This window comes from Tiliqua scincoides, chromosome 1 (assembly GCF_035046505.1).
Source record: "Tiliqua scincoides isolate rTilSci1 chromosome 1, rTilSci1.hap2, whole genome shotgun sequence".
In the NCBI taxonomy this organism is placed as follows: Eukaryota; Metazoa; Chordata; class Lepidosauria; order Squamata; family Scincidae; genus Tiliqua; species Tiliqua scincoides.
In genome coordinates this window covers 220,668,078-220,694,995 of record NC_089821.1, presented here as the reverse complement: position 1 = coordinate 220,694,995, position 26,918 = coordinate 220,668,078, and the positions used below count along the sequence as shown (strand labels likewise).

The window sequence follows — 26,918 nt, the reverse complement described above, 5'->3', positions numbered from 1 at the left end:
ACCTCTTTCTCCATGAGCTCTTCCGGTACTGGGATTATTTCAGTCCAGTGGCCACAGTAGTGAGTGAAAACATGTAATCACAGTCTTTTTTTAGAGGCAGTCTAAAATTGTCCACTGCTTTTAGGCTTGTGGCAAACAGCCTGATCTGCAGGTGGGCCATTTTGAGGAGGTGGGAGAAAGTGGCACAACAGACCCAGTCCTTCTTGGGGTGACCTGCTTACTTGGTACTGTTGAATCTGTTGAGTCATTTAGTTATTTGATTTTTCTCTGTAAACCGCTTTGTGAACTTTTAGTTGAAAAGCGATATATAAATACTGTTAATAATAATAATAATAAATCTGTCTCCTGTGCTTGCAGTTATCCAGTTAAAGATAGCCACAGCTAAATCCCATGAAACAATTTTGATAACTAACTTGAAATTCAGGGAGATTTATGGTTAACTCTTTAGCTGAGTTGGACTCTCGCTACCTGAACCATCTCTTTCTGGCAGAAAACATGTCAACAGGAGGCCAGATGAAAGGTCCCTTTTCTTCTTCATATGGCTGGCAGGTGCATGGGTGACTGGCCCTGAAGAGGCCGGATTTTGCCCAAGGTACTTCCACTTATCAGCTTCTTGGCTTTAACTAAGCCCTACTTAAGTAGTCATCTAAAGTCAATGCAACATCTTTCAGCAGCAAGACAGGCCCGAAGAGGATGTTTTTATATGCGCATGAGCACGTCTCTTTGACTGAATTGTGCATGTGTTTCTGTTTGTATAGGGGCATCTGTGCTTCTGTTTCTCTCCCCTCCTTCTTTCCAGGACTCTTCTAGGTGAATAATGGTTAAGGAACTTGGAGAAGTCTTGAAGCTAGTAAGTGAAATTGTTTGAGTTCACTCAGCAGCAAAAAGTCTTCAAGGGATGTGAGCTTAATGGATGGGATGAAGGTTGGGTATTGTCACGGCTGAACTTCAGTTCTTCCATACTCTTCATCTCTGCCAAGCTGCTGTTGCTGTTGAAGTTCTAGTTGAGTGGTTTTTTAAATGATGAGCAGACTTCCAGTTTAACATGTCCTGGAAATTAACCTTTATTGGTTTCATCCTCATCTTGGAAGAGAACTTATTTAAATATTTATTAATTGATGTATTAGGGATGGCATCTGACCAAATCATAACAAAATTTTGGATTGCCAAAATTAAACAGTAAGAAAGGCCTTGAGGTTGGGAAGAGGGAACATAACCTCATGTGGAAGCCAGGCAAAAGCGACACACACAGCTGTATGCTCCATTCATGTCCTTGGTGCTGGCATAGCAATCCAGGAAGAAAACCAACGTTAAGCAACACCCAGCTAGAGGGCAGTGCCTCTAGTTGCAAGACAGCTATGTGGCAAGGAGGGAAATGGGAATACAAGGGAGATTTTAGAGCTCAGAGAAGAATTTGTTCTTCTTTTATCTTTGCCTTAGATGAGCCATGTTAAAAGACACCCTACCGGGCATATCATGAGATGACGTATTCTTTTTCTCTTTACTCCCCTTGAAGTCGAAGGCAACACTGTTGATGCAGAGGTGATATGCAACAACCATCCTATAGTCTCAGAGTGGGGCATGGTGAGCAGCTGGATCATGGCATTCCTTGCAGAGCACGGATTAGCCAAACAGGATTTTGTGTGTGCAGGTGGAATTGTCTTGCCCGGGTTTTAGGTTTTCTTGAATCTTGTCCTGTCGTGTCTTATTATTTTGTCCTAATAAGCTGTCTCCTGGGAGTTTTCTTGCATTGCTACTTGTGGGGAGAGTCACAATAATTGCATGTTATGTTTCATAAACATATACATTTTATTTATTTACAAATCTATAACCCACTTTATCTCCCTCTTGGACATTAATGGCTTCATTTTTTTAATTGTTGTGAGCAGAAACCGGCTGCAGGGCCTGAATGTCAAAGACTTGTTTATGTAATGGCCCATATGGGCTTAGAAACGGAGAGCTCTGTAAGCAGTATTAGCTTGCAGCTCCAGTTGCCTGCTGGGTCTCTGCTGGATCTTGTCCAGCTAAATGCCAACATTTGTTCATAAACTCACCCGAAGGAGTCTATTGTTGAGATTAGGTATATGCTCTGGCTTAAGTGATTGTAAGTCTTGATAGGCGTATAGTAGAATACTTTTGGTTTAAATCATGAATACTTAACAGTGCTTGAATTTGGCTGGGTTGTACCTTGGGCTTGATTTTTCACATTTGGCAGAGGTAAAAGCAAAAGGCAAAAATCACACATCCAAATAACTGGTTAGGTGATCTTTAAAAGCGCTTGCCAAAGTGAGATTCTTCTTGGTCCACTACTTATATCCCCAACGATTATTGACATCAGGGACATACTTTAAATGGCCGGCAATATCTGGTTGTATAAGAGTCTCGTGTGAAGAAAATTGAGTTGCACACAGAAACCTGTTTGGCGTAGCTATTTGTGCACATAGCTTGTGCATGAAGTTGCATACCTGCCTGTAGTAAAAACGTACAAATGTGTGGCGTGCTTGCAGTTTTGATTATCATGCCCAGAAAATTATAGTTGGATCATCCCAGTCTCTTTTGGCCCAGTCTCTTTTAAATTACTTGGGGGAAATGATGTGGTATGTGTTTCATTTTTCTGCTTTTTAGTGAGATTTGTACTTTCTTAAACTGATTAGGCTGCTTTCCATCTTCCTGGCTGGAATTGAGGTGCTCTCTTCTTTGTTGCTTCACATTTTTGGTGGTTGGTTTCTTGCTGTAGAAGTTGGGGCATTCCTCAGTGACCTATTGTGGACCGTGTAAGAGCAGAGGACAGACTACAGTGGTGCCTCGCATAACGAATGCCCCGCGCAGCGAAAAACTCGCATAACGAAAGAGTTTTTTGATTGAGTTTGGTAACTCGCATAACGAAAATTTCTGGCCTTGCTTCGCATAATGAAAAAAATTTTAGGTCTGTGCTTCGCATAACGAAAACTTTTTAGGTCCGTGCTTCGCATAACAAATTTTTTAAAAATTAAAAATTTCGTGTATGCTTCAAATTTTAGAAATCCTCTGTACAGTATGTATGCCTTTAAAGAGCACGTAATAAACACTTTGTAAACCAAATTTGACTTCGTTTTGACCTTTTTTGCCCATAGGAACGCATTAATTAGATTTCAGTGCATTCCTATGGGAAAACGTGATCCGCGCAACGAAAATTTCGCACAACGAAAGGATTCGCGGAACGGATTAATTTCGTTATGTGAGGCACCACTGTATTTTATTTTTGTTTTTGATCCTAGTTAAGGAGTCTTCTATAGTGCTCAACCTATGTTTACTTTAGTATGAGTTATGGAGTATTTTTTTTTTTTTTCAAAAATGCTCATGGCATTAGTGTTGCATGCAAAGTGTCATTTGAAACCATGACCTCATTTTAGTATTTTTGCAGTTGAGAAGATGATGCCCAGCATTGTGTTGTTAGGATCTTTGACAATCATTTCTGCAGAATGAGACAATGCTATCCATTATGCCTGCTAATGATTTTATTTTAAACCACATTAAAGCTGAATATTCTAAAATCTTGAGTGACAGGCTAGCAAATGGTTTCCTTTTTCCCTTTACTGAGATCTTAGCACTGCTGTAAGCCTATACCTGTAGTGCTCTTCCATGTTTCTGTCCCTTTAAGAACAATGATCTAATAACTATGTTTTGAATTGAGGGCTGATGTTACTTCTGCATTCCTGAAATGTAATGTATGCTACCCAATGTTGAAACTGTAGCTTCAGGTTGATGGAGAGAGGCTTGAGGAAATGAGCTCATCTGCCCGCCCAGTAGCAGAAGGTCTATCCATGAACGTTTGTGGAATAGCGATAATGCATCAAAATATTTGACTACCACAGTGCTATTGTCTTCTCCCCAAAGTTTTAGTTCTAGATCCTATGCTGACATTAGACCAAATATTTTTCTTCTCCAGTTTCTCAATTTTATCAGCAATGCTCATTCTCTTGGAGAATGTTCCACTGGGAATGCCTATGGGCAACGTCATTTTTAAAGGGCTCTTCTTGCTAGTGGTTGAAGGTAAGAGTTGATGTTGGTTACCATTCTCTCTCTGATGGTACCTAACACAAATATATCCTAATATTTTTATTTTTCAGCTTCAGTTGGCGTTCGATGGATGATAGGAGTTACAGAAATTAACAAAGGTTCAACTTATGGCAACCACGGCAACAAGGGGAAACGAAAGTGAACACTCCAGGGACTGCGTCAACCCAAAGGGACTGACTGTGTGCCTGTTGCAGATGGATGCACATATCATTCTCCTTCCAGGATGAAGAAGCCTAATGGAGCGATGGCCATACAGCAGCCCAGTTCCTACCTTACTCTTCCCCTTCTCCTCTTCTCCCTCCCTTCCTGCTGGGGATGTTAGTCAACATTCTGCACGACTCTTATTTTTTCCTTTCCAACCGCCCCCCCCCCTGAAAAGTGTCTTTGAAATTCAGGAAAAGTAAATATGCAAAGAGACAGTATAGCAAGGAAACATCCTGAAGAACTAACGTTGAGTGTCTTCTCTAGTCCTCTCTCCCACTCCCTTTCTCTAAGAAATTTAGCAGTATCAAATGAAAGTACTTTTACAAGAAGAACTGCCACAGATGTGTCTAGAAGCTAAGCAACATAGTTTTCATGTTCAGTATGACAAATTAGTCTGAAACAAGATTAACCACCAAATTAACCACCAAAGAAGTTGTGTTTGGAAGCGAGTCCTCCCTCTCTCCAATTTCGTTGCTAAATGCATGCAGGAGCCAGAGAGTAAAATTCTGTAATAAGATGCAGTTGGTTGGCATGATTTCTGTGCTATAAAAAAGGATGCAAGGGTCTTGTTCCATCAATGTTAAGATCTATAGAATTTTGGGGGATAATGCAGCTATAAGGCTCAGAGTAATTTGGCTATAGCCAAAGTGATTGTGCTGTCAAATTTCAAGATATAAATTTATTCTGCAATGTATTTTTTCATCAAGATGGACTAGCATTGAGGAATCTGGTGACAAAGTGCTAGCAAGTTGTTTTGGGTGTGTGTATGATGGGTCCTATTGCTAAATAAGTTTTGTCTACGTATAAGCCTCCCACTGTTGACAGGCATTGCCAGTGCCTTTAGAAACTGAATAGGGGTAGGGGACGTGTGCTTTGTCAAGACTGCTCTGTAATGGGAGAGATGCCTCTGGGTTAGAAACTGGCAATTCTTAACTGTGTCTGTATATGTTACAGCTGGAATATCTTTTTAAAAAGTAGCTGTTTCACCTGTACATTTTCTCGGTATAAATACATGATCTGGCCAAAAGTAAGCTCTGTCAGAGGGAAACTTAAGCGTATGCGTTTAATCAGTGGATCTTGAAAGTGCTTATATTTGGCTGGTTACATAATGCCTTGGTAAACATTTGCAGTCATGCTGTTCTCCTGTGTGTGTTATGGTTAATATCATTCTGTGTATGTATGAGAAATGTTAGTGCCTGATATTTGATCGAAGCTCCGTACTATGTTTGAGACCTGAATCATTGTTTGGGAGGAAGAAGATGGCAGAAGTCTAAATTATACTGTAGCTGCTTAGAGAAAAAAATATTCATATTGGCAAAAAGCAAATATTTGGCACTTAAGTATATTTTCCTCCTAAAGTTGCATAGCAGTGTAGGCAAATGAGAAAAAACAAATATTTGTAGGCAAATAATGAGAAAAAGAACATCTCCCCATTGACCTTGGCTGCATTACATGCTTACTGCTAAAATATAAATTGTCTAACTGTAATTAAGTCTGTTGTATAGTGGCTGTACATCAGCAAGGTGACAAATGGAAGGCCCATTCAGTCAAAGTCAATTATTTGTCAAAGAGTTAGACCTATGTTAAGTTTTCTATTGGCAAAAATATATTGGCCAGAGTTATGTTGGAATCATAGGTACTTTTAGTTCTCACCACTGAATGTTGTTCAGATTTGAAGTAATAGTAACGAAAAGGAAGTAAAATTGTTATCTATATGGAAGTGCAAATGGCTGAATTGTGATTTGGTCTGATCCAGCTGTGAAAACAGTGAATTAAGACAATGTCAATGGCTGTATGGTATATAATACGAATTTATTTATGCAGCAGTAGTTATAAATGATGTGATGCTATACCTATGGTGTGGTAAAAATGCTCACTAAAGGGCTGCTTTAAGACATCTCTGAAATATAACGGTGGTTGTAAGGTAGCTGTATCAATTGAGATGTATGTTAAGATACATGTCTTACTTGCTATTCACTGTTGTGTATAGATGATACAGTTTGATTTTTAAAAAGGGAGGATAGGGAGCTGTTTGGCCAAAAACATGAGTCAGGGATGTAGTAGCATTAGATGCTTCTAATGACTCCTGACTGCATTGGCATGAGCTTTAGGCTGTGCTCTGAGAGTAAGCCCCACTGACTACAATGGGCCTTTGTTCTGAGTAAACAGGTATAGGATTGTGCTGTAGGTCTACCCTGTTTGAAAAGGAATTTGCATAGGCACTGCTGATGTGAAAGAAATGATTGGAAAAATAATTGCATGCCATTACCTGCGGCAGGTTCCTTAGCGGTAACTTGTTTTGGGGTCTAGGCTAATTTTACACATTGAAAAGTTTTTGTTGTGGAAGGGAAACTGCTGAATAGGAAAATGCACTATAGTTTATTGATTCTTCCATTGGATCATGTCCCACAACATAACTGAAATCTAAACAGCACCAGGCACCAATCTTTGAAGATAAGACATGAACTTCATCAGCAGCTGTATTATTTAGAGATACAATGTCCAGAATGTTCTAAACGGATGCTTTTGGTGTAGCTACCTTTTAACTGGAAAGACTAAGCTATGAATCAGAACTTGATTAAACAATATCTCACATCTCACCAGGTGGCCTTGGGGAGCAGAGCAAGTATCTTGCCTGACTGCAGTATGGAATAATACTTATCCTACAGGGTTGGTGCAATAATTGTATCAATACAAGTGCTTTGCATAGAAATAACTGTTGCATGTTATTAGGAAAGACAGTATAGAAATATTTTCAATTAAAAAATACTTTATCATGCAACAGGGTAGAAGTGGATGTAGTGGTAGCATCCAAGGGATCATGTAAATGGATGGTACTCTTAAGATATGAACATGGTCTGACTCCAGATACCTGATCTGAGACGCTATAACGCAGCAGCTAACCATAAGAGACTTGGATAAAACTATTTTCATAACTTAAACATATTTCCTTGCACCTCCCTGAATCATAGATTGCAGTGAGAGTTGGAGGCACAAACAGTACAGAGTTTCTGACCTTTCAGCAATGATCACCAAAGGTCTATTTTGCTGTAGTGAAAACTTTTCTAAATTTGGACTGAGAACACTGTGATGGATGTGTGTTCCATAAGCGGACAAGTAAGGTGAACTGTTATCTGGTGGAGAAAAGGTACTTACCGAAATAACAAATTTAAACCCTGGTTTGGTGTGTTAGAACAATTCCATAATGGCTTGTTATCAGTGTGTTCTATCCATGAGCAACTGTATGTTTTAAAATTGCCTTAATAGTCTCAACGTTTGTTTATACAAAAATAAAGATGAAGTTAAAACATGTTTAATCTGTAATTTCTATTAATGATCTTGCCACTTCAAACTATGCACTACAAAGCAAGAAGAAGCCCAATATTTGTTTATAAAAAGATAAGTTTGGAGTTTAAGTCTGAATCAGTTCTAAGGTTTAGGCTGCAAGCCTAACCTCACTTTCCTAGGAGTAAGTCCCATTGAACACACTAGGACTTACTTCTGAGTGGACCTGGTTAGGATTGTGCCCTTAGTCATACATCCATGCTTGCATACCAACCATAAAAATGGCCATTCAAAATTCTTTTCAATGATTCAAAAATGGAATGCAAATGTCTTCAAAAATAGAGAATGGGTTGGGATTAGGGCTACAGGCCTAAGGACACTTTCCTAAAAATAATCACCTCTGAGGTAGATGAGGCTTTATACATGCAAGTAAAGTGGGTTTAGAATAGGAGTGCTAGCCTGTGATCTAAGTTCATATTTCAGCTGAAAATGGATGGTTGTCACAGCTGGGACTAAGACCTAAACTAGATTGTTACCTTTCTAGCAAATGTAAATAATAAGCAGGGCCTTTTCTCCTTTAACAGTAGCTCTAGACCAGTGAAGTAAAAATTGGTCTAATTTTTGAAAACAGAAGGAATTATAGCACTTAACACTTAACACACTTCTGACTTCAGCAACGAAATGAGGTAAGTAAGACTTCCTAAAATAAACCATTTATTGAGAAAAAGCTTTTAAAGTTCATCAATATCAATCAGCCTTTGCATAACAAATCTGAAGCTGGCCAATAAAAAACAAAAACAAAAAAGGTAGAAGTTCACAGTCAGTGCACTCAACAAACAGGAGATTAAAAACCAAGGTCCAGAATGCCTGAAATAACACTAACCTTTGTGTTGTTTTTTTTTGAACCTAGAAAGTTCAAAAATACTACATATTAACATTACAGTTCTCAGTCATATGAGAAACAGAGAAGGGACAAAAAATAGTCATGGTCCATTATACAGTAGTAATGGCACTTTCACTGAAACATGCAGCTTTTTAAAACTTGCGGGCACCGTCACGAGAGCAACGCCTGCCGGGGAAACGTATAAGAGCAGCAGAAGAAGTGACACCTGTCACTTGTGCAGTCTTCAGTCATGGTAGGTTTTGAGCCTTATACTGTTTTTCAGCACAGTCTTTATGTAAATATTACATACAGTAGTGATTAAGATATTCTTCACCAGACTAGAGGAGGCCATGGGTTGGTTTAACTTCATTCTTCATCTGTGCATACCTGAGAAGGATGGAGACAACAAGACAAGAACCAATAACTTCAATTTGTCATACACAGGTTCAATAAGGGCTACACAACAAGGTGGCTGCTACAATAAAACCCGTCAATTTCTAGCAACCTGCTAAATTGAAGGCCCCTCATCAGCAGTGGGTCTATCATGGGAAGTGGAACAACAGAAAGCAAGGATAATAGCTCTGATGTAGAGCTTACACATCCTCCTTCTCACAGTGTCTTCACCTCCAATTTAATTAACTGTTGTCTACTAATGATTTTCCTAGGCTACTGCTGTATAGCTTTTCAGAGATCACAATAAAGCTTTTTCTGAAGGCAATCTTAAAACAAAAACAATGCTGTGATCCACATGTCCTCTTGCCTGGAAATTGGTGGTGTTCTATTACATTTAGATCCCCACTTAATGCAGTTTACAAACTAGACTGGGTTGTCTCTTAACCAGAATGAAACAAACCTTTACACCTTTATAAAAGCCCACCTTTACAAACGAATGGTCGAGGAGCTGGCTAGCTGTCCATCTCATCTTTGGATCACTTTCCAGGCAATGAGAGAGGAAGTCTTTTCCTTCTGGGCTTATCCTGTCTGGTATGGGGGGTTTATGACCCATTCCTACTCGGTACATAATCTGGAAGTTGTGTTCATATTCATGCCATGGCCTCTGCAACAAAAGGTATCAGTGTTAAAGGGATACACCTGCAGACAAATTTGTTAGTGCACTGCTTGGTAGTACTCAGTGGCTCACAAGGTTGAGCAGAACCCCAAAACTGTTCCCATTGTGCTACACTTCTCTTCCAATAGTATTAAGACCTTTACACCAGCAGGCTAGACTTCACAAATAGATAATACAAGGTCGCACAAGGGCATGTTCTCATGAAGAAAACTTTGATCAACATGCAAAATTGTTTTACCTATCACCCTTAAGAATAAACTGCTATGCAAGGGAGCTTTATACAGTTCCTCTCTATAGTGTCCATCAGTATAATTATTGTTCATAAATGCAGCTGTTGCTCCTCCCCACCCCACCTATGTTCTTAGTGCACAGACAGCACTTTGGACAAAAGTCATCTGAGACAAAGAAGAGCAATTTGGAAGTGACAGAACTATTGGAAGAGGCTGAAGTTTCTCATCTAGTAAAATGACAGACTGGGTATTTCTGGAAGATGAATGCTGCACGCCAGCACATGAAAATCACTGAATCATTATTATATGAGAACTCAATGAATGGTAGAAGAATAGGGAATATGTTTCCAATTGATGCAGCAGTTATCATAGGCTTAAAACCTAAAGTGCTTTCAATGTCAATGCATGCAATGGACATGCAGCCCAATGTTTTTGTTGTCACAAAAAATTGTGATGCAAGGAAGATTGCAGAAATTAAATTTTCCACCACTGTTTCCCACAGCTCAGAATGTAAAACACAACACATTCATTGTTTTTATGTTCTAAGCTGTGGGGAAATTTAACACACTAAAACCGCCCCAACTGCTTAAGAGTTGAGAGCTGCTTTACAGATCACACACTTCTATAGAGGGATTGCCTGATTCATGTATCTGTGGAGGAACACACACCCAAACCATATATACTAGCCTTATTCCCCTGTAAGGAGATTAAGTGAAGAAAAATATATGTAATATCAACACAGTTTTTATTATAATGGATGTCAAGGGTAGAACACAGGAGCTGGCCTATCACTAGAGGTTTTTCATAGTTGTTAAACACATAAGAACACAAAACTCCACATTTTTTTTTAAAATATCCAAATAAAAACACAAAGGCTATTTTTTCTGTGTTTAAGATATTTTACAGAAATTAAAATACATACTTTTCCAGTTAGAAATAATACTGAGGCTGTAGCTGCTGACATTAAAAGTGTACTAGGTAGGTGATACAAAGTGTTTAATAAAAAGAACTTGGAATAAAAACACATAACATCGCTTTCAGCCTTTTTCATTTTTTCAAATCACAAAATCTGCAAAAAACTGTTTTGGAAGTTGGACATAGACCTGGAAGGTCCAGGTTCAATCCCCACACAGCCATGAAGTTTCCTGGATGACCTTGGGCCAGTCACTATCTCCTAGCCTCACCTACCTCACAGGGTTCTGGTGAGGACACAAAGGAGAGGAGGAACTCTTTATACCACCCTGAGCTCCTTGGAAGAAGGGTAGCATAGAAATGTGAAAAATAAATGGAGGAAAGCATACTGAGCAAATGCCTGCCACCAGGAGCTCGCTCCCGAAAGACAGGCTTCCCCTGTTAACCGAAGAAGCATTCCACTTGTGCAAGAACCCCTTCCACGAGCAGAATGCTACTCCTGTTCATGGAGTGATTGCCTGATGGTGGAAGTGAAAAGATGCCACCCACTATGTTTTAGACCAGTGGTGCTCAAAGTTCCAACCACTGCACACCAGGAATGCATTTCCTGGTGAGGCTGTCACTTTGAGGTCAAGAGCACCGCCTCTCTCAGTGTCCCCTGATCAGGACGATGTGACGCTCTGGTGTCTGCCCAGAAATCTAGGTGCAATGCTCACTGGGGCATTGCAGCATAGATGCAACTGGCCAGAGTGTTGCATTGTCCCAATCGGGGGACACAGCACTCTGGAACAAGGAGCACCAGTCACGGGAGGGATGGATTCAGCCAAACACTGGATACAGCCCTTGGGCCAGGGTTTGCTCAGCTCTATTTTAGACCCCCATAGGTCTTCAAAAGCTAACCAATGTTAGCTTACTCTCCACACAAGGTGCTTACCTTACCAGTGACCATTTCAATCACAACACAGCCCAGACTCCAGATATCTGCTGCACGTCCATGGCCTTCTCCTTTAGCTCTAGTAATTACTTCGGGAGCCATGTATGCTTTAACATAATACACAGGATTACATTAATTTATGTAACAAAGAAACAGGAGGGGTTGGAAATAAAAAAATTCATCTGGGAAAGCAAATCATAGTGCATAGAAAATTACCCGTTAGTTTTTTATTGCTCGCAAACACAAGGTGAGAACAGCAATCTTATGCTTAATCAAACTATTGGTCATTCAGATCATACTTTCTACGCTGTTTAGCAATACTCTTCAGGGTTTCAATCTAGGTCTTGCCTAGTTCTGCCTGGAGATGCCTAGGATTGAACCTGGCCTCCTGCATGCATGTGCTGCATCCACTGAATTATGGCCCTGTCCCAAACTGCTGATTGCGCTCCTCTTTGACTGCAGTTCCTCTTTGTGAAATGCATATAATGTTGCTTATTCCAAAAGCATTCTCACAGATTCACTTCACACCATATTTCCTCTTCTTAAAAGGTTTTAAGATCTCATATTTTCACTTGCTCTGATGCAATGAAAACACCTTCACTCGCTCAGGGTTATTCAGAACTGCTTCAAAGGCAAAGACAGTGTCTTTCCAGCACTGACATAAGGGCAATGCAGCTCTGAGGTAAGGGAACAAACATTCCCTTACTTTGAGGAGGACTCCGTGAGTGCCACTCAACTGCAGGATGCAGCACATGTCCCACTGGCACCACTATGCCAGTGCTGGAAAGCAATGACATAAGGGGTTAGGATTGCGCCTTAAGTGACACCATGAAAAAAATAACTTTTGCCTTAACCTTTACTGACAAAGTAATTAGCATTATGCATGCATAGAAATATAAGAGGGGAGTTCTGAACCAGAAACCTCCTCCCAATACACGGCTTAGTCTTTTAAGCAAATAGTTCTGTAAATGGCCTTTAACTTTCCCTCCAATTTTGCTGCTATTAAGCCATACTAACATGATCATCAATGTATGCTGGGAGTATGATGGCATGAGAAAGTCTTTGCCATGCATTTTATCATTTATCAGGATGGAATTTAACAAGCAGTGGAAACCAAGAGAGAAATATCAGATTTCCTTAGACCAGTGTTTCTCAAACTGTGGGTTGGGACCCACTAGGTGGGTCGCGAGCCAATTTCAGGTGGGTCCCCTTTCATTTCTATATTTTATTTTCCATATATTAGACTTGATGCCACCATGTTATGTGACGGCATTTGGGGAAATGTTACAGACTTGTACTTTTAACAAGCTACTATGTATATTCTTTTAACAATGATAGTAAATGGGACTTACGCCTAGGTAAGTGTGGGTAGGATTGCAGCCTAGGATTGTTAAAAATGTTCCTGCTTGGTGATGTCACTTCTGGTCATGACATCACTTCCAGTGGGTCCTGACCAATTCTCATTCTAAAAAGTGGGTCCCGGTGCTCAATGTGTGAGAACGACTGCCTTAGACAGAATTATTTCATAGCCAGAATTATGTGGCATCTCCAAAAAGATGTAACAACATATAAACCTGATAACTGGTCAAACCGACATGAAACGGCATAATGCTAAGAAACATGCATTCATCTGGCCAGAGACCTCATCCATTTTTGTGCAAGAGCATGCACAGCTTAGGGGTCAGAACACTGAACTGGGTTAACACACCTGCTCAGCTAGAGGCCCCTAACAGGCAAGTTACTGTCCTGGAGCTTTTGGTCTCCACCTCTGAAATTCCACAGTAGCGCACCATCTCCTTTTAAAAATATTGTAAAAGCAGTGCCCTTTTTTACTTCATTTTATAACACTTACTCTCTGCTTGCATTTTAATCCCCTGAAATATCTGTTTTAGGAATTTTTTCCCTTTTAGATCCCCATCCAATCCAGAGGCCTCTGTGCCCCCAAGAAGCTTACATGAATCTCTTGCACTTGCAGGCTGCCTTCCCAGAGAAGGTTCACTGGATCAGAGGGACTATATACAGCAGAATATTTCACTGGGTGCTCCTTCTTACCTGCAGTTCCCAGGGTACTGTTCACCTCACCAGGCATTGTCTGCGTGTTGTTCTTTAATTTTACTGAGCAGCCAAAGTCTCCCAACTTAATCAGTCCTGCTGAAGTAAGAAAGATGTTTGCTCCTAAAGAGGAAAAAGAGGTGACACTGATTCCTAGTTGAAACTTGGATAGAATTTCAAGTCCAAATGAGGCAGTTTATTATAGAGTGATCAGCCTGGATTAATATACTTACAAGGCACAGTCTTGATCAGGAGGAGGACTAAGTAACCAAGCAGGCAAAGGTAGCCACATGCATTGTGCTCATCCCTGATTAATTCACCTGAGCAGTCCCCCTTAACTCACAATTCATATCTAATCTACTCCAAGAACACAGGGAGGGAGCTGCTGTTTAAATGTACATTTTTTTTTATTCATTCATTCATTCATTCATTCATTCATTCATTCATTCTCTCTCTCTCTCTCTCTCTCTCCCTCTCTCTGATGGGAAAAGCCAGAGTGCCATTAGTGCTTCTTCACCCCAAAGTCCTAGTTGCAGCTGATTTTTTTTCTCCTTACCTGACTTAGAGCTAAAGAATTTAAGCATTGGAGGGTGAAAGAGCCTTGGCCTAAAAGCATCTTCCATAACATTGCCATAGAAATTGAACAGGAACTCACATTCTTCCCCCCAACTCTCTGTTAGACAGAGAGGGAAAGCTGTCAAGCCAGCTCCACTCCAACTTCCTGAAAATATGCAGGATGCTGGTCTGACTTCTCTTTGTTACTCCCTCTCCCTAGCAGAGCAGAGCTACTTCTGCTCCTTGCTGAGATGGAGTGGGATGCAGGGAAGAGAAAGACTTTTGCTGTGTTTAGATATCATGTTCCTTGACCCTTCACAGGTGTGTGTATACAGCCACATATCCATCTCCTATCTTCATGTGCTTAGCTGGATCAAACACTCCTTGGTTTGAGCAAATCACCGTTTGTCATTATATCTGAAAAGGCTGTAACTGTGGTTTGAATGTGCCCTCCAAATCAGGATCAATCTGTGAACCATGTACAGGTGGAGCCTATTTATTCGCATGAGTTCCGTTCCATGACTCGGCGCGATTAAGAAAAAATTCTGTGGAATTGTGCTAAATTCCATAGAGTTACGCAAATACGCTGCAGCCTGACACTTGGGGCTGGAAGGAAACTAAGGCAGCTGTTATGAATCCCCTCCCCTCCTTCGCCTCCTCCTCCTCCACTCACTCCATACTCAGCCCTCTCCGTTGCCAGCTGTCCCGCTTCTTTCACAGGTGGGATGCTGAGCTTTGAAGAGTCCAGTCCCATGCATTTCTACTCAGAAGTAAGCCCCACTGTAGTCAATGGGGCTTACTCCCAGAAAAGTGTGGATCGGATTGTAGCCTAAATCTCATGCTTTGGCTTGCTGGGAAGACTTGCTTGCTGTGCTGTTTTGTTTCCATAGGCTGGAGAGCCTGCACCATCTCAGTCTGGGGGGGAGGGGAAGAATTGGGAAATACTCCCTGGGTTTTTTTAAAGCAATCCCCTCACAATCCCCACACACAATCCGCTGTGTGTGTGTGTGAGTGAGAGAGAGTGTGTGAGAGAGAGAGAGTGTGTGTGAGTGAGTGAGAGAGAGCTCTCCCTTGCTGCTTGTACTCTGGCTATAGAGGTTTTCTGCCCCCCCCCCTTCAGCCTCAGCTGGCTCAGGGGCTCCAGGAGTCTCACTGTTCCTTCGCAAGAGGAACCTCTTCCATGGCTATTTCCCTGCCTGTTAGAGGCGGAGCCTTTTTGCAGTGTTTTGGGCTGCCTGGAAACTGAGGGAGATGCCAGCGCAGGGCAAAGGAAGCAAAGCTGTGTGTGACTTTCAGTTCCCCCCACCCGATCCGAATTGACACAAATCTGCAGATAAAAAAATCTGTGGATAAATAGGTTGCACCTGTATAGGCTATACCCACGGGGTTCTGTTTTAGATGCCCTACAGATACACTTTTTAAAAATGGGCAAAGTAAAGGAAACAGCTAAAAAGGGCTTGGCTTGCCCTCTCACATTGAAACTGCTGCATTTAGAGGGCTGCAGGCAATCTTCCAAGCTGCCTGCAGCCTGTTCTTGGTTGCACAAGGCTCTTCCCTTTGCCCAATGTTGTCCCAATGCATAATAATGCCTTCTCTTCATGTTCATGATGCTTTCTGGGGTGACATTGGGGGAAGGGCCTTGCACAACCAGGAAGCGGTTGCAGGCAGCTTGGAAGGTGCACTGTAAATCAGCCCAGAGCTTTCTGGACAGACTGCAAAAAGAAATTAAGTAATTCACAAGTGCTGTTTACCTTTGATGTCTCGATGTACTATGCCATGTTCATGCAATACATTGATGGCTGTTGTGATCTGCTTGGTGTAAAGCCTAATGACATGTTCCTGTAGGCCCAGCCTTGATACCTCTTCCAAAGTTCCTTCATCACAGTATTCCATGAAGATGTACATTTCTTCCTTTAGTTAAGAAGCAGAGATTATTACTTGATCTCATTGCTGGATATGAACCTTTCCAATAGGTAAGCTCCAGTAAGCAATGCGCTCAAAGCCATTTTAAGTTACTTGTTTGCATCCAGTAATTATGTTTATGCAGTGCTCTAAGCTGCTGTTTCTACTGAAAGAAAAATGGCAACGGATTGTTGTGAAGGACTGTGAATGCAACTACAATACACACACACTCAAGACAAACTGAGCATGGATGACCACTGTGAAGGACTGCAAGAGGCAAGTAACATGCATTTCCCAAGACAAGACAACAGTCTCCAGCACCAAAGGTATACAATAGCAGGTTTAACTCTCACATGTCACTTTCTACAGATCATGCACATGACAGATGTGATGCCTTTTATGGAAATTTCTGGACTTAATACAAAGTGAAAGCACTGATACGAAGCATAAAACAAAGCATTGTTCTGAACATCTCTACTAAATAAACCAATTTCGTTTGCAGCTCTAATTATTTATAGGTGCTAATGATCAACATTTGCTTACCCTGTGGAGCTCTACCCCAAAATACCGAACCAGGTTAGGGTGTTTAATGCCTTCAAAAATTTTCAGCTCATCTGCTGTTTCTTTGATCGTTTTGTGATCGTTTGGTTGAAATCTTATCTACAGAAATAACCATAACATTAGTGAAAAATGGCTAATATCAAAGCACAGAACAGCAAAACAAACAGGAAAAAAGCAGTGAGTAAGCCACCTACAGGCCTCTGTAAGGTACTGCCAGACAAAGGGAAAGGTGGAGAGGATTCACATGAGAACTGTGAGTACAGATTTGGAAGTTAAAAGCAGGGGTCTCATATATGACGTCTTTTACAAGTATAGGACTTACTTCTTTCATGGCCATCAGTTCACCAGTGTCAACACTGATACAGGTGTAGACTTTCCCATACTGACCTTCTCCTGAAAAATTTTATGAATTATGGTGTTAGCAAGTTCATCACTGTAAAAATGCTTGTGGATTGCTAATTCCAAAGCAGTTTTTAATGTGCTGATGCACTAAGTAAGATCAATTTAAAAAATGCAAAGCATTAGAACATCACTGCATTGAAATTGGCTCAGAGTATGAACGTCACATGCTGTGCAAAATCTTTTGTCAGAAAGCCAGACAGTTTTCAGTGACGCAATACTGTATGCCTGAACTATTCATTATATAATATGTTTAAAAGTTGCCATTTTGACTACAATCCCCAAAACAACTATTTGGAAGGTAAATAAACTTGCTGCATTCACAAACAGAACTATTCTAATTATCATTTAAGATTTTATTGTTCACCCCTCCCTCCCTCCCCACAAAACCTGATGCAATAAAAAGGAATCCACATTTTGTTAGGACTCTCAGTCAAGACAGACAATGACTATTCCATGAAAACTGAGGCATTAGGCAAGGAGATTAAAGTTGCTAGTCCTAAACAGAGAATTTGCTTTGGATGAAATCCCCAGTACCATTTCACTTGGAAGCCCCACTCTGGTAAGTGGAACTGTGCAAAAGTGCCTGGATTTAGCTACAACATGGTGAAGTTCCTGGCATTAGCTACAACAAGCCTGTGATTATGCAGCAACAGAAGAACAGGCAATTCAGATGCACCTTTTCTTCCTGTATGGAGGTGCAGGGGAAAATATGTGTCAATCAGCCTCAAGCATTTCTCTGTACAAAGCTGCATGAATAAACCAATTTTATTTCCAATTGATCAGCATAACTTTTCATAGCCAGCTTGCACTGAGTACATTTCCTTTAACGTGTGGCTAACCTTTCTTAAACTATACAACAAACTGAAATTATGAAAACAGAGATCATTAAAATCAAACACCCCAAAGCAGCTAAGAACATTTATGCATGTAAGCAGGAGGCTCTGTGTTCACACACAGGCTGGACCAGGAACTACTACTGTAAATCAGGTATCATTTGGGTTCCCATCCCAATGAGGAGATTGTCCATACATGCTGTGTTACTTTCAGTAGACTGCGAATCCCCATGCTGGTACAACTAAAAATATGCACATACTATTTTAACTAATGACAAGGGTTGGATCGCACCAAGTTTAGGGTAATCAAATTTTTACTCCTACTTATTGAAACCTCAAAAGTGGCTTACCAAAACTTACCAATTTTATTTCCTCTCTGCCACTTGAAAGTCACCTTTCTCAAGCCTACATGCATGACATTATCATAAGATTTGGGAGTGTCACAAACTTGGCCAATAATATTTTTCCGCCTCATTTCTCGGTATCTCTTTTCTTCAAACAGTTGGACAGATTTCTGAATAGTTTCCATGGGTCCCTGCCTGGAACCAGTGTCTAAAAACACAAGGAGGAAAAGTGGAAACCATAAGCAAGTCTTGCTATTGACCACACATGAAGTGCAGTCTTGCTATGGCACAAAAAAATGGTGAAGGGTCGTGGTTTGGTGGTAGAGCACAAGCTTTGCACAGAGAAGGTTCGAGGTTTAATCCTCAATTTCTCCAGGTAGGACCTGGAAAGACCCCAACTGAAACCCCAGAGATGCTGCCAGCTTGTGGTTGTAACACTGTGCTAGAAAAACCAATGGTATATGGCAGCTTCCTATGTAAAATGGAATATGAAGTAATCAACAAACCACTACATGGCTTATTTATTCAGCAGTGACATTAGCTCACTGCCATAAAATAGATTTATTTAAACTTTTTATTATTTTATATGTGTGAAGAGAAAGGGAGAGAGGGCAAAACTGCTCTCTCTTGAGTGAACTTGGTTCAGGCAGGTATATTAGTAAACATATTGATGACTGAGAGGTGGATGGATGGACGGAGACTGAGGATGGATGAGGTGTTTCTACCACCACAATGTCCAAACTAAGGGAAGATGAACTACACATACCACAGTACAAAAATTAAATCGAAAAGAGCACCCCAATCACCCAGTTCTTGAAACTGCTTCGGGGGGGGGGGAGGCATTCCTCAGTGGTTAGAGCCTATACAGTGCAAGTGGTTCTCCCAAGTTCCGTCTCCAGCATTCTCTAGTGAAGAGAAACTCTGGCAGCAGGTTCTGGCAACAGGAACCTCTGAATGAGCTAAGCTACAACTAGCCAAGCCACTGGTCCATCTACCCTTGCAGTGTCTATTCTAATACAAGGATGTTTCATATGTTCATTACTGCCAATTACTGGCTACACTTGTCACCCTTAGCAGCAGTTGGGGGGAGGGGGGAGAAGGCACAAAAGCAATGCAGGCCATGTAAAAGCATTACTGTAATCACTTAAGATTTGATAAGCTGCAGTGCTGACCAACTGACAAAATGATTACCCTTTAAATTTAAACCACTGATGCATCTATATAGGAACACACAACCTTGTATTTCCCATTAAACATTTAGTATATATATCTGTTTGAGGTGCTATGGTATACATGTGTTAGCTGTACCATCTCCATTGCATGTGGAGAGGCATTTGTCTGACATTGCCCCCCAGGAGAAACCTGCTATGGTGTCACAACTGAACTTGGGAAGTACTAGCAGGGGAAGAAAAGTACACTTTGATTTTGTGTGGTGGCTCTTGGGAACTGACAGTAAACATCAAAACCTTTAACATTTTCTTCCAGGCTCCCCAAATAACTATTAAGAGCTACTAACAAGTGTCCACACTCACCAAATCTGGGATTATGCTGAAGGTGCAAACCTGCTTCTCCCCACGCCCACCCTCTTTGAAAGCTCAATAATAAGAAAAACTTTGATATACCTTGGGTACAGTTTATAACGTGCACAACTGGTGTTTAAAGAAACCCTAAAATTATGTTGGAAAGACAAGTGCCCTCCCACTATTTTTCAACCGACTGAGGACCTTTAAACTATCAATATTTGAATCTACGGCTTATAAGAAGATAACTGTGTATGGACAGGATTTTTGGATATCTGGAAGCCCTGTGGAGAAGTGTATGCACAGATTCTTGATTAATATTAATATCTTATATATGGCCATATTCATTAGTATGTTTCCTGTTTTCTCACACACACACACACACACACACACACACACACACACGGTACAAGAGAGAATATATAAAAGACAGGCAGCTTTTTTCCTTCCCCCCCCCCCATTATTTCTTCTCACATTTGTTATTTTCTTCACCAATAAAGGAATATCAAATCATGCCTCATATTAATGGCAATTTAAAATGCAAGTCTTAGTAAAGCAACTGCCTCAAGTCCTGACCTTTAGTCTGACTGATGAGAGTTCGAAGTTCCCAACTTCTTCGGGCTGTTCCACTTGAATCTCCTTTTGGATAGGATGGCTCTGTAAAATCAAAGCACTGTGAAAAACTGGACACACACACAAGTTGCAAACTGACTTTTCACTCACAGTGTTCAGCAATGTCTTAAGGGCTCCAAATTATGCTACTTTTCACCAAATATAAAACTTATCTTTTAAAAGGGCTAGTTAGGATATTGCATTTAAAGCTAGTGTGCATATCTGGTGATGCCACAGTACCCTACATGTGGCTATGCTCAGGTTCCCATTTCCCCACAACAGAGGGAGGAAGTAGAATGGCAGCAGAAGCATATGCTTACATGCGATTGTGGTGACTCCACAAAGGACTGTTGCTGTCAATGCAATCATGTTTAATTACATACATGAATACAGTACTTCTGGTTCATATTTTTTTGGCTCATGCAAATATGCGCAGGACTAAAAATGGGAGAAGCGGCACTAGCGTGTCAACTTGCTATAGGTGACACGGAAATATTCCTATTCACCGCCCCAGTTTCTGAAAACCTGCAAAAATGAAACAGCAAGGAGACAGATGGAAGGCAACAACATGGATATGCCTCTGGAAAAGATGTGGATATGGACTGACAGTACTACTGACTCCTGTAGAAGTTAGATGTGCATTTTAACTGTATCTGTGTGGATATTTTATGAATGCAAATTAGCTGTAGGATCACTCCATTAACGTCTAAAAGTCTTTAGCATCTGTCAGATGGATATGTATCACTGTTATGCTACACATCCAGAGAGAGAGTGAGAGAGAGAGAGAGAGAGAGAGAGCCAAATGCAGAAGGTCCTAAGTTCAATCTTGGGCACCTCCAGGCAGGGCAAAGTAAAATTCCTGTCTGAAACCTGGTGAGCCGCTGCCAGACAATGTCAACAATATCAAGCTAGGTGGACCAATGGTCTGTATAAGACAGATTCCTATGTTCCTGTTTGTCACAGCCACAAAGAGGAGCAGGCGAAATGCAAAGGTTCTTCCTCTTCCTTTTTACTCTGGGAATTTTTAATGAACTTACTAGTGATCACAGAGATAGCCTTGTTATAAAGAGCAGGCTTTAGTAGCAATACATATAGTGATTACATAAATAAAATAACTCAAGAAAGCCTCTATAGTTTCATCCCTTCACACCCTTAACTGTGCAGCTAAGAACCTTTTGATCACTAGGACTGAGTTGGCTAATTAGGTGCTCTCCCCTCCTGGTTTAGTCACTCATATAATTTTATTAGTTATTAGATTTGGATTTTACAGGTGCTGTCTTGACTGTATATATTATAATGTCTGCCTTATATGTCACCTAGGGCAATTTGTTAAGAAGGCCTCATATATAAATAATGTTAACAAACAATTAAGTTAAAAGAGTACATCCAGTAAGGAAAGCTTTCTTCTGTATGTGGGAGAGGTGAGTTTTTGGAGGTTTGGGGGAGGTAATTTGGATCCTAAACTGCAAGCTCTCCACATATATTTGGGAAGAGAGAGGACCAAACTGAACGTTTTGCAGAAGTAATAAGATACTTTTAAGGAAAAACATACACACAATTTGCAATCATGATGGTAATCACCTTCGCGTTCTTCAGTAGGACTTGAGTGGCGGCTCAATGACCTGAACTGCAGTTCAGCAGCAATTGAAGCTAGCCGATCATTTTCAGGGACACTGGAACCTCTGTTCAAAAGAGCACATGTATACCATGGCTGTGTTAATAGCACTTCTACTACCCCCCCTTCTAAAGTGCCAATATACTAGGTGCTGAAAAAAATGCAGATGAAACCATGACTACGTGGGAACATTAATGAAAACCACATATTAAGAAACTAAAAGGTACTGCTGCTGCAGAGTTCTGGTTTCTTTCTTTTTTCACTCTACACTGTTGTGTTTTGGAATTATTGACTTCTTTCAGAAGGTCCCAAACTGGTACACCACGACACCCCAGCCAGGGAAGCCCTATCTCTGTCCCCTTAAGGGGCAGCGCAGTGGTGAAGGCAGCAACACAATCACATCATAGCCATGGCTGGGCAGGGGGATGTTTAGACTTACCTAAAGCAGCACTGGCCTGTGGGGAGGGGGATGCAGGAAGCCCTGTGGAGGACTCTGCCTCCAAAAGCTTAAGATTGTGAAACCTGAAATGGGTTGTGAGAACTTTTTTTAAAGCTTTTTGGAGGCTTGAGGGGGCCCTACAGAGGTGTTCAATGGGCTCCCCACACACCCCTGCACTGACTTAGGCAAGTCTAAGAAAAACCCTTTTGGTTCCAGCAATGATGTGATTGTGTCTCTGCCTTTGCCTCTCCCCTGCATGCACTTATCCTGGTTTCCAAACTCCAGGAGAGTTTGGGAACTGCTGAATTATTGTTTTGATTGCTGCATGCTGCAATAGTAGGATAGCTTTAAAATACTTTAGTTAAGAACAATCCTGCAAGAAAACACAACTTTTAGAATAGTCATAGCCCTACTTTTCAAAACAGAGCCGGATACGTTTGCAGATATTAGAGGAAATGTGGGGTTATTTCATGCTTTGTAAATGGTGTCTGTGTGGGTGGGTGGATGGAGAGACAGAGAGAACCTGATGTCTTGGCAAACATCATGACCTTTGCAAATCTATTTTCTCTTTCACAGAGAAGCAAATAATTCAATGAAGACACTATCAATGTTCCAGACACAATTGCTTTGATTCTGTTTCCGATTTATCTGAAAAACTGGAGCATTTGAAAGAACAACAAATTATGGTAGCATTTGTGCACTGTTTAGTGCTCCAAGCAGAGCTCTTATGGTGTATTTGTCACTGGTGTAACCTTTTTAAAAGTATTAACTAAAAAATGTTATGTTTCTAACGGGTAGCGTTTTATGAATTATTATAACCTCCACCTTCAACAGGAATTCATTTGCAACTAGCTACTACATATCTGCAGAACTAGAGAAAACTCCATGCAGTAATTATACTAAAACAAACTGCATATTTGTTCTCAAGCATGCATAGTCAAAAATAGGTTTTTTTAGTTGAACACGTAACATGCACTTCGTATAAATTTAAAAAAATAAAGTAGTCACAACCTGAATAGAAGCAAGACAGTCAAAAGCAACACACAATGGAACCCAAAAGGAACTACTGGTATCTAAGTGCAAGCAGTATGTATGAGTGATGTGAAGAGGAATGAGTCTGCTACATTGTGAGTGGAGCTACCTGATATCATTTGCACTGCTGACAGGTTTTGGCTGAGTTGAGTCACCACCGATGGGAGTGGGGCGACTAAGAGCAGCGCTGCAATGGTTCCGTACATCACATGGGACATTCCTTGTGCTGCGGTGAGAAGAAAAACTTCAGGAAAAGGGTTGTATGTCCTTTCTTGTAATGGGGTTTTAAAAAGAGGATGATGCAAACAGCAGTCTCCAAAATATGGCAAAAAATTAAATGCTTGAAACTACGAAATGATTTGAGCTCTAAGTAGATGTAGTAGCAAGTTAAATTTCTATCTTGCTCTCTAAAATTAAGCTTGCAGTTGTGAACTTGGATGGTTTCAAGTGTGTAAGAGGACACAGACCATAAATATGGTCTAGTGAAAACCAAACTGAAAAGAAAAAATGTAACAAAAGATAAAATCCCGTTCAGAGATGCTTTGCTAGTTTTACTTATGAAGACAAACACAGCATATGACTGACTTATAAGGTCATTTTTGGGTTGGAGTAGAAATCTCATTGTGCGAAACAGCAGTGCACCAAAAAGTTAGCGTGGCAACCCTCTAACCCCAAAATGCAGAAATGTCATCATATTCAGCTCACTTGTATAATCTATATTGATACAAACTGCAGCAACAAAGGTATATGCACAAGAAAACACCACAAGTATTCTTTTCTGCATCTTAGTTCTCTGAGGGTCTTTCTCAAACACTTAAAAAAACTAGACTTTATCAATAGCCTTATGCCAGTATTGGTCATTATCCATCACCACTAGCATACCTCAACTAATACATTTGGGACAATATGTTTCTGCAGGGGGTAGCCATGCTGCTATTTGCAAACTTAAATGGACACGGTGAGAGAATAGTTGGTAAGGAAATGAGACACCCTCCCCCCAAAAAACAGAAAGATATTTCCCAACATGGAAGGATGGTATCATTGGGAGAGGTATTGCTTTGCTGATTTTTGATGTTCTCTTTAAAAGACACACACACACACACTTAGCTCCAGCACTGCAGTAATATGTTGGCAAAGCACACACCATGGAGAGCCAACACACAGACACACATACTTTTAAAAGTTCACAAAGTGTTCCTGGTGAGGGGGGGAGAGAAGAGTAATGTCATTCATCACTAGCAATTTCAAAGCACCATCCATGGGGTAATCAAAAGCCACACAGCACTTGCAATACAATGGGTGTTATTGCAGGGAACGAATGCCATTTCCCAAGGAAAAACACACCATTCCAATATCCTGGCATCCAATAAGGTGCCAATCCCAACAGTCTGGCATCAAAATGGACACATAAATGATGGAACTTCTGCAAAAAATTAGTCACATGGCAGCAGCAGAAGCAGTTGAACTGCATGAATCTAGTTGGGATCAGGTCAGTCTACCATGGTATTATGCGATGCCAGACAGCGCTTGAGTTTTTTCCAGCTGTTTCAATTCTATGACTAAATTTAGGCATTAAAGTATGTTTCTCTTCCTAGTCCTGAAATCCAATAGTCCAGCACTATCTGCAGTCCAACAATGCTGAGTTATTGGAATTTTACTGTATGTTACAGGAAATATGCCGTCTCCCTTTAGCTAAAGACAGACAGAAAGGTTTAGATGACAAAGCTGTTTGAACTGCTTCCGAAACATCAGTGCTCTCTAGACTACAATATAGTTTTGAGTAAGTTCTTAATACCTGAACCCTTCAGGCGTTGGGATGATGAGGTGAGGATTTGGGGGATCACTATGACATCGAGGTACTTTCACAGGACGGGGACTATTCCGATGTATAGCTAGGAGAAGAAAAAAGACAAAAGGAGTTGATTTAAATGGCTTAAGAGAACACCCAAACACATATACATGAGCACTGATCCTGAGGCCCAGTTCACACAACTTGTTTTACAAAGCAGCAACTAGATTGTGCATATGGTAAGTGGAATGGTTTGCTAAGTATTCAGATTACCTGCAAGTTGAAAAGTAAAGAAATATGGATCAGATCACCATAAACTGGTTAGTGATCTGGAAATGTAGTAAATCGTTCTAGACAACTAACTTCTCATATGAAACAAGCATGTACCCATAAGCACATTGCTCCTTTTTAAGGTTATTTGGTACAGAAATTGTTTAGAACAATTGAAACAGAAAAAGTTGGTAAAAAGTATGAAGACTGCCTTAAGCCATTACAAGATGAAGTTAAAAGACTTGGTCTATATAGTCCAGAGGTGCCCAAACCTGGCCTGGGGGCCATTTGCAGCCCTTGGGGACTCCCAATCTGGCCCACAGGGAGCCCCCAGTCTCCAATGAGCCTCTGGCCCTCCAGGGACTTGCTGGAGCCCACACTGGCCAATGCAACTGCTCTGAGCGTGAGGGTGACTGTTTGACCTCTTGCGTGATCTGTGGGACAAGGGCTCCCTCCACTGCTTGCTGTTTCATGTTTGTGATGTAGCAGTGGCAGCAAAGGAAAGGCCGGCCTTGCTCTGTGAAAGGCTGTTAATAGGCCTTGAGCTATTGCAAGACCTTCATTCATTCATTCGTACAAGTTCCATCTCTAATATGTTCATTTATGTAAATTTATCCAAATTTGAATTGTAAATTTTTTTTTCTCTGACACAGTGTCAGAGAGATGATGGGGCCCTTCTGCAAAAAGTTTGGACACCCCTGAATTTTATAATCTAAAACTTAGCTTGACTATAAGACATCTACTTTGCAATGAACCTAGAGTTGCGTAAGTTGAAATCACTCTTCCAATTCATCTCTGATTATCAAGTTCAAAACATATTGAAATGTCCTCTTTTTCTTGTCTAGCCACTATTTCTTCCACATAAAGAAGCCATTCCACATATTAGAATGCCATTCAAGCTCAGCAATAAACAGCAAGAGAAAACATCTGTTAATGTGACTGGAGTAGTTGTCTTCCAATTTTGTGCTTTCATTTGGTAGCAACACATGCATTAGTAACATGTTTCCCAGCATAAACAATTTACTTGCTTATATATTTTATAACAATTTACTTTGCTTATATATATTAGTCGCTGTTGCTTCGGCGACTACACTGGCTGCTGGTTCTGTTCCAGGCCCAATTCAAGGTGTTAGTTTTGACTTTTAAAACCCTTTACGGCTCCGGCCCGGGGTATTTGAGGGACCGCCTCCTTCCTTATAATCCTGCCCGTACTCTTAGATCATCTGGGGGGGCCCTTTTGACTGTGCCGTCACCAAGAGAGGTGAGGGGGCGGCGGCCAGGGGTGGCCTTCTCGGTGGTGGCCCCTGAACTCTGGAATACCCTTCCCTTAGAATTGAGAACTGCTCCCTCTTTGTTAATATTTCGGCGTGGACTGAAGACCTTTTTATTTCAAAAAGCTTTTAATTGCTGACAGGC

General features: G+C 40.9%; 2 protein-coding genes across 8 annotated transcripts in view; one reads left to right on the top strand and one right to left on the bottom strand.

Moving 5' to 3' along the window:
* Nucleotides 1-7,575, top strand: part of AGPAT4 (1-acylglycerol-3-phosphate O-acyltransferase 4) — a 79,161-nt gene extending 71,586 nt beyond the window's left edge. The window contains exon 9 of the mRNA XM_066611352.1: nt 4,110-7,575. Coding sequence (XP_066467449.1) covers nt 4,110-4,201 — 92 coding nt within the window. The 3' untranslated portion in view covers nt 4,202-7,575. The remainder of the gene's footprint in view (nt 1-4,109) is intronic.
* Nucleotides 7,576-8,265: 690 nt separating this feature from the next.
* Nucleotides 8,266-26,918, bottom strand: part of MAP3K4 (mitogen-activated protein kinase kinase kinase 4) — a 92,759-nt gene continuing 74,106 nt past the window's right edge. For 3 of the 7 annotated variants that reach the window (XM_066616233.1, XM_066616215.1, XM_066616224.1), the window contains exons 16-27: nt 25,239-25,335; nt 23,553-23,669; nt 21,939-22,039; nt 20,322-20,402; nt 18,242-18,433; nt 16,969-17,039; nt 16,629-16,745; nt 15,935-16,094; nt 13,629-13,751; nt 11,577-11,683; nt 9,309-9,488; nt 8,266-8,818 (exon numbers count right to left, since the gene is read on the bottom strand). In XM_066616233.1, coding sequence (XP_066472330.1) covers nt 8,798-8,818; nt 9,309-9,488; nt 11,577-11,683; nt 13,629-13,751; nt 15,935-16,094; nt 16,629-16,745; nt 16,969-17,039; nt 18,242-18,433; nt 20,322-20,402; nt 21,939-22,039; nt 23,553-23,669; nt 25,239-25,335 — 1,367 coding nt within the window. In that variant the 3' untranslated portion in view covers nt 8,266-8,797. The remainder of the gene's footprint in view (nt 8,819-9,308; nt 9,489-11,576; nt 11,684-13,628; nt 13,752-15,934; nt 16,095-16,628; nt 16,746-16,968; nt 17,040-18,241; nt 18,434-20,321; nt 20,403-21,938; nt 22,040-23,552; nt 23,670-25,238; nt 25,336-26,918) is intronic. The other 4 variants (XM_066616241.1, XM_066616259.1, XM_066616250.1 and 1 more) reach the window with 3 other exon arrangements.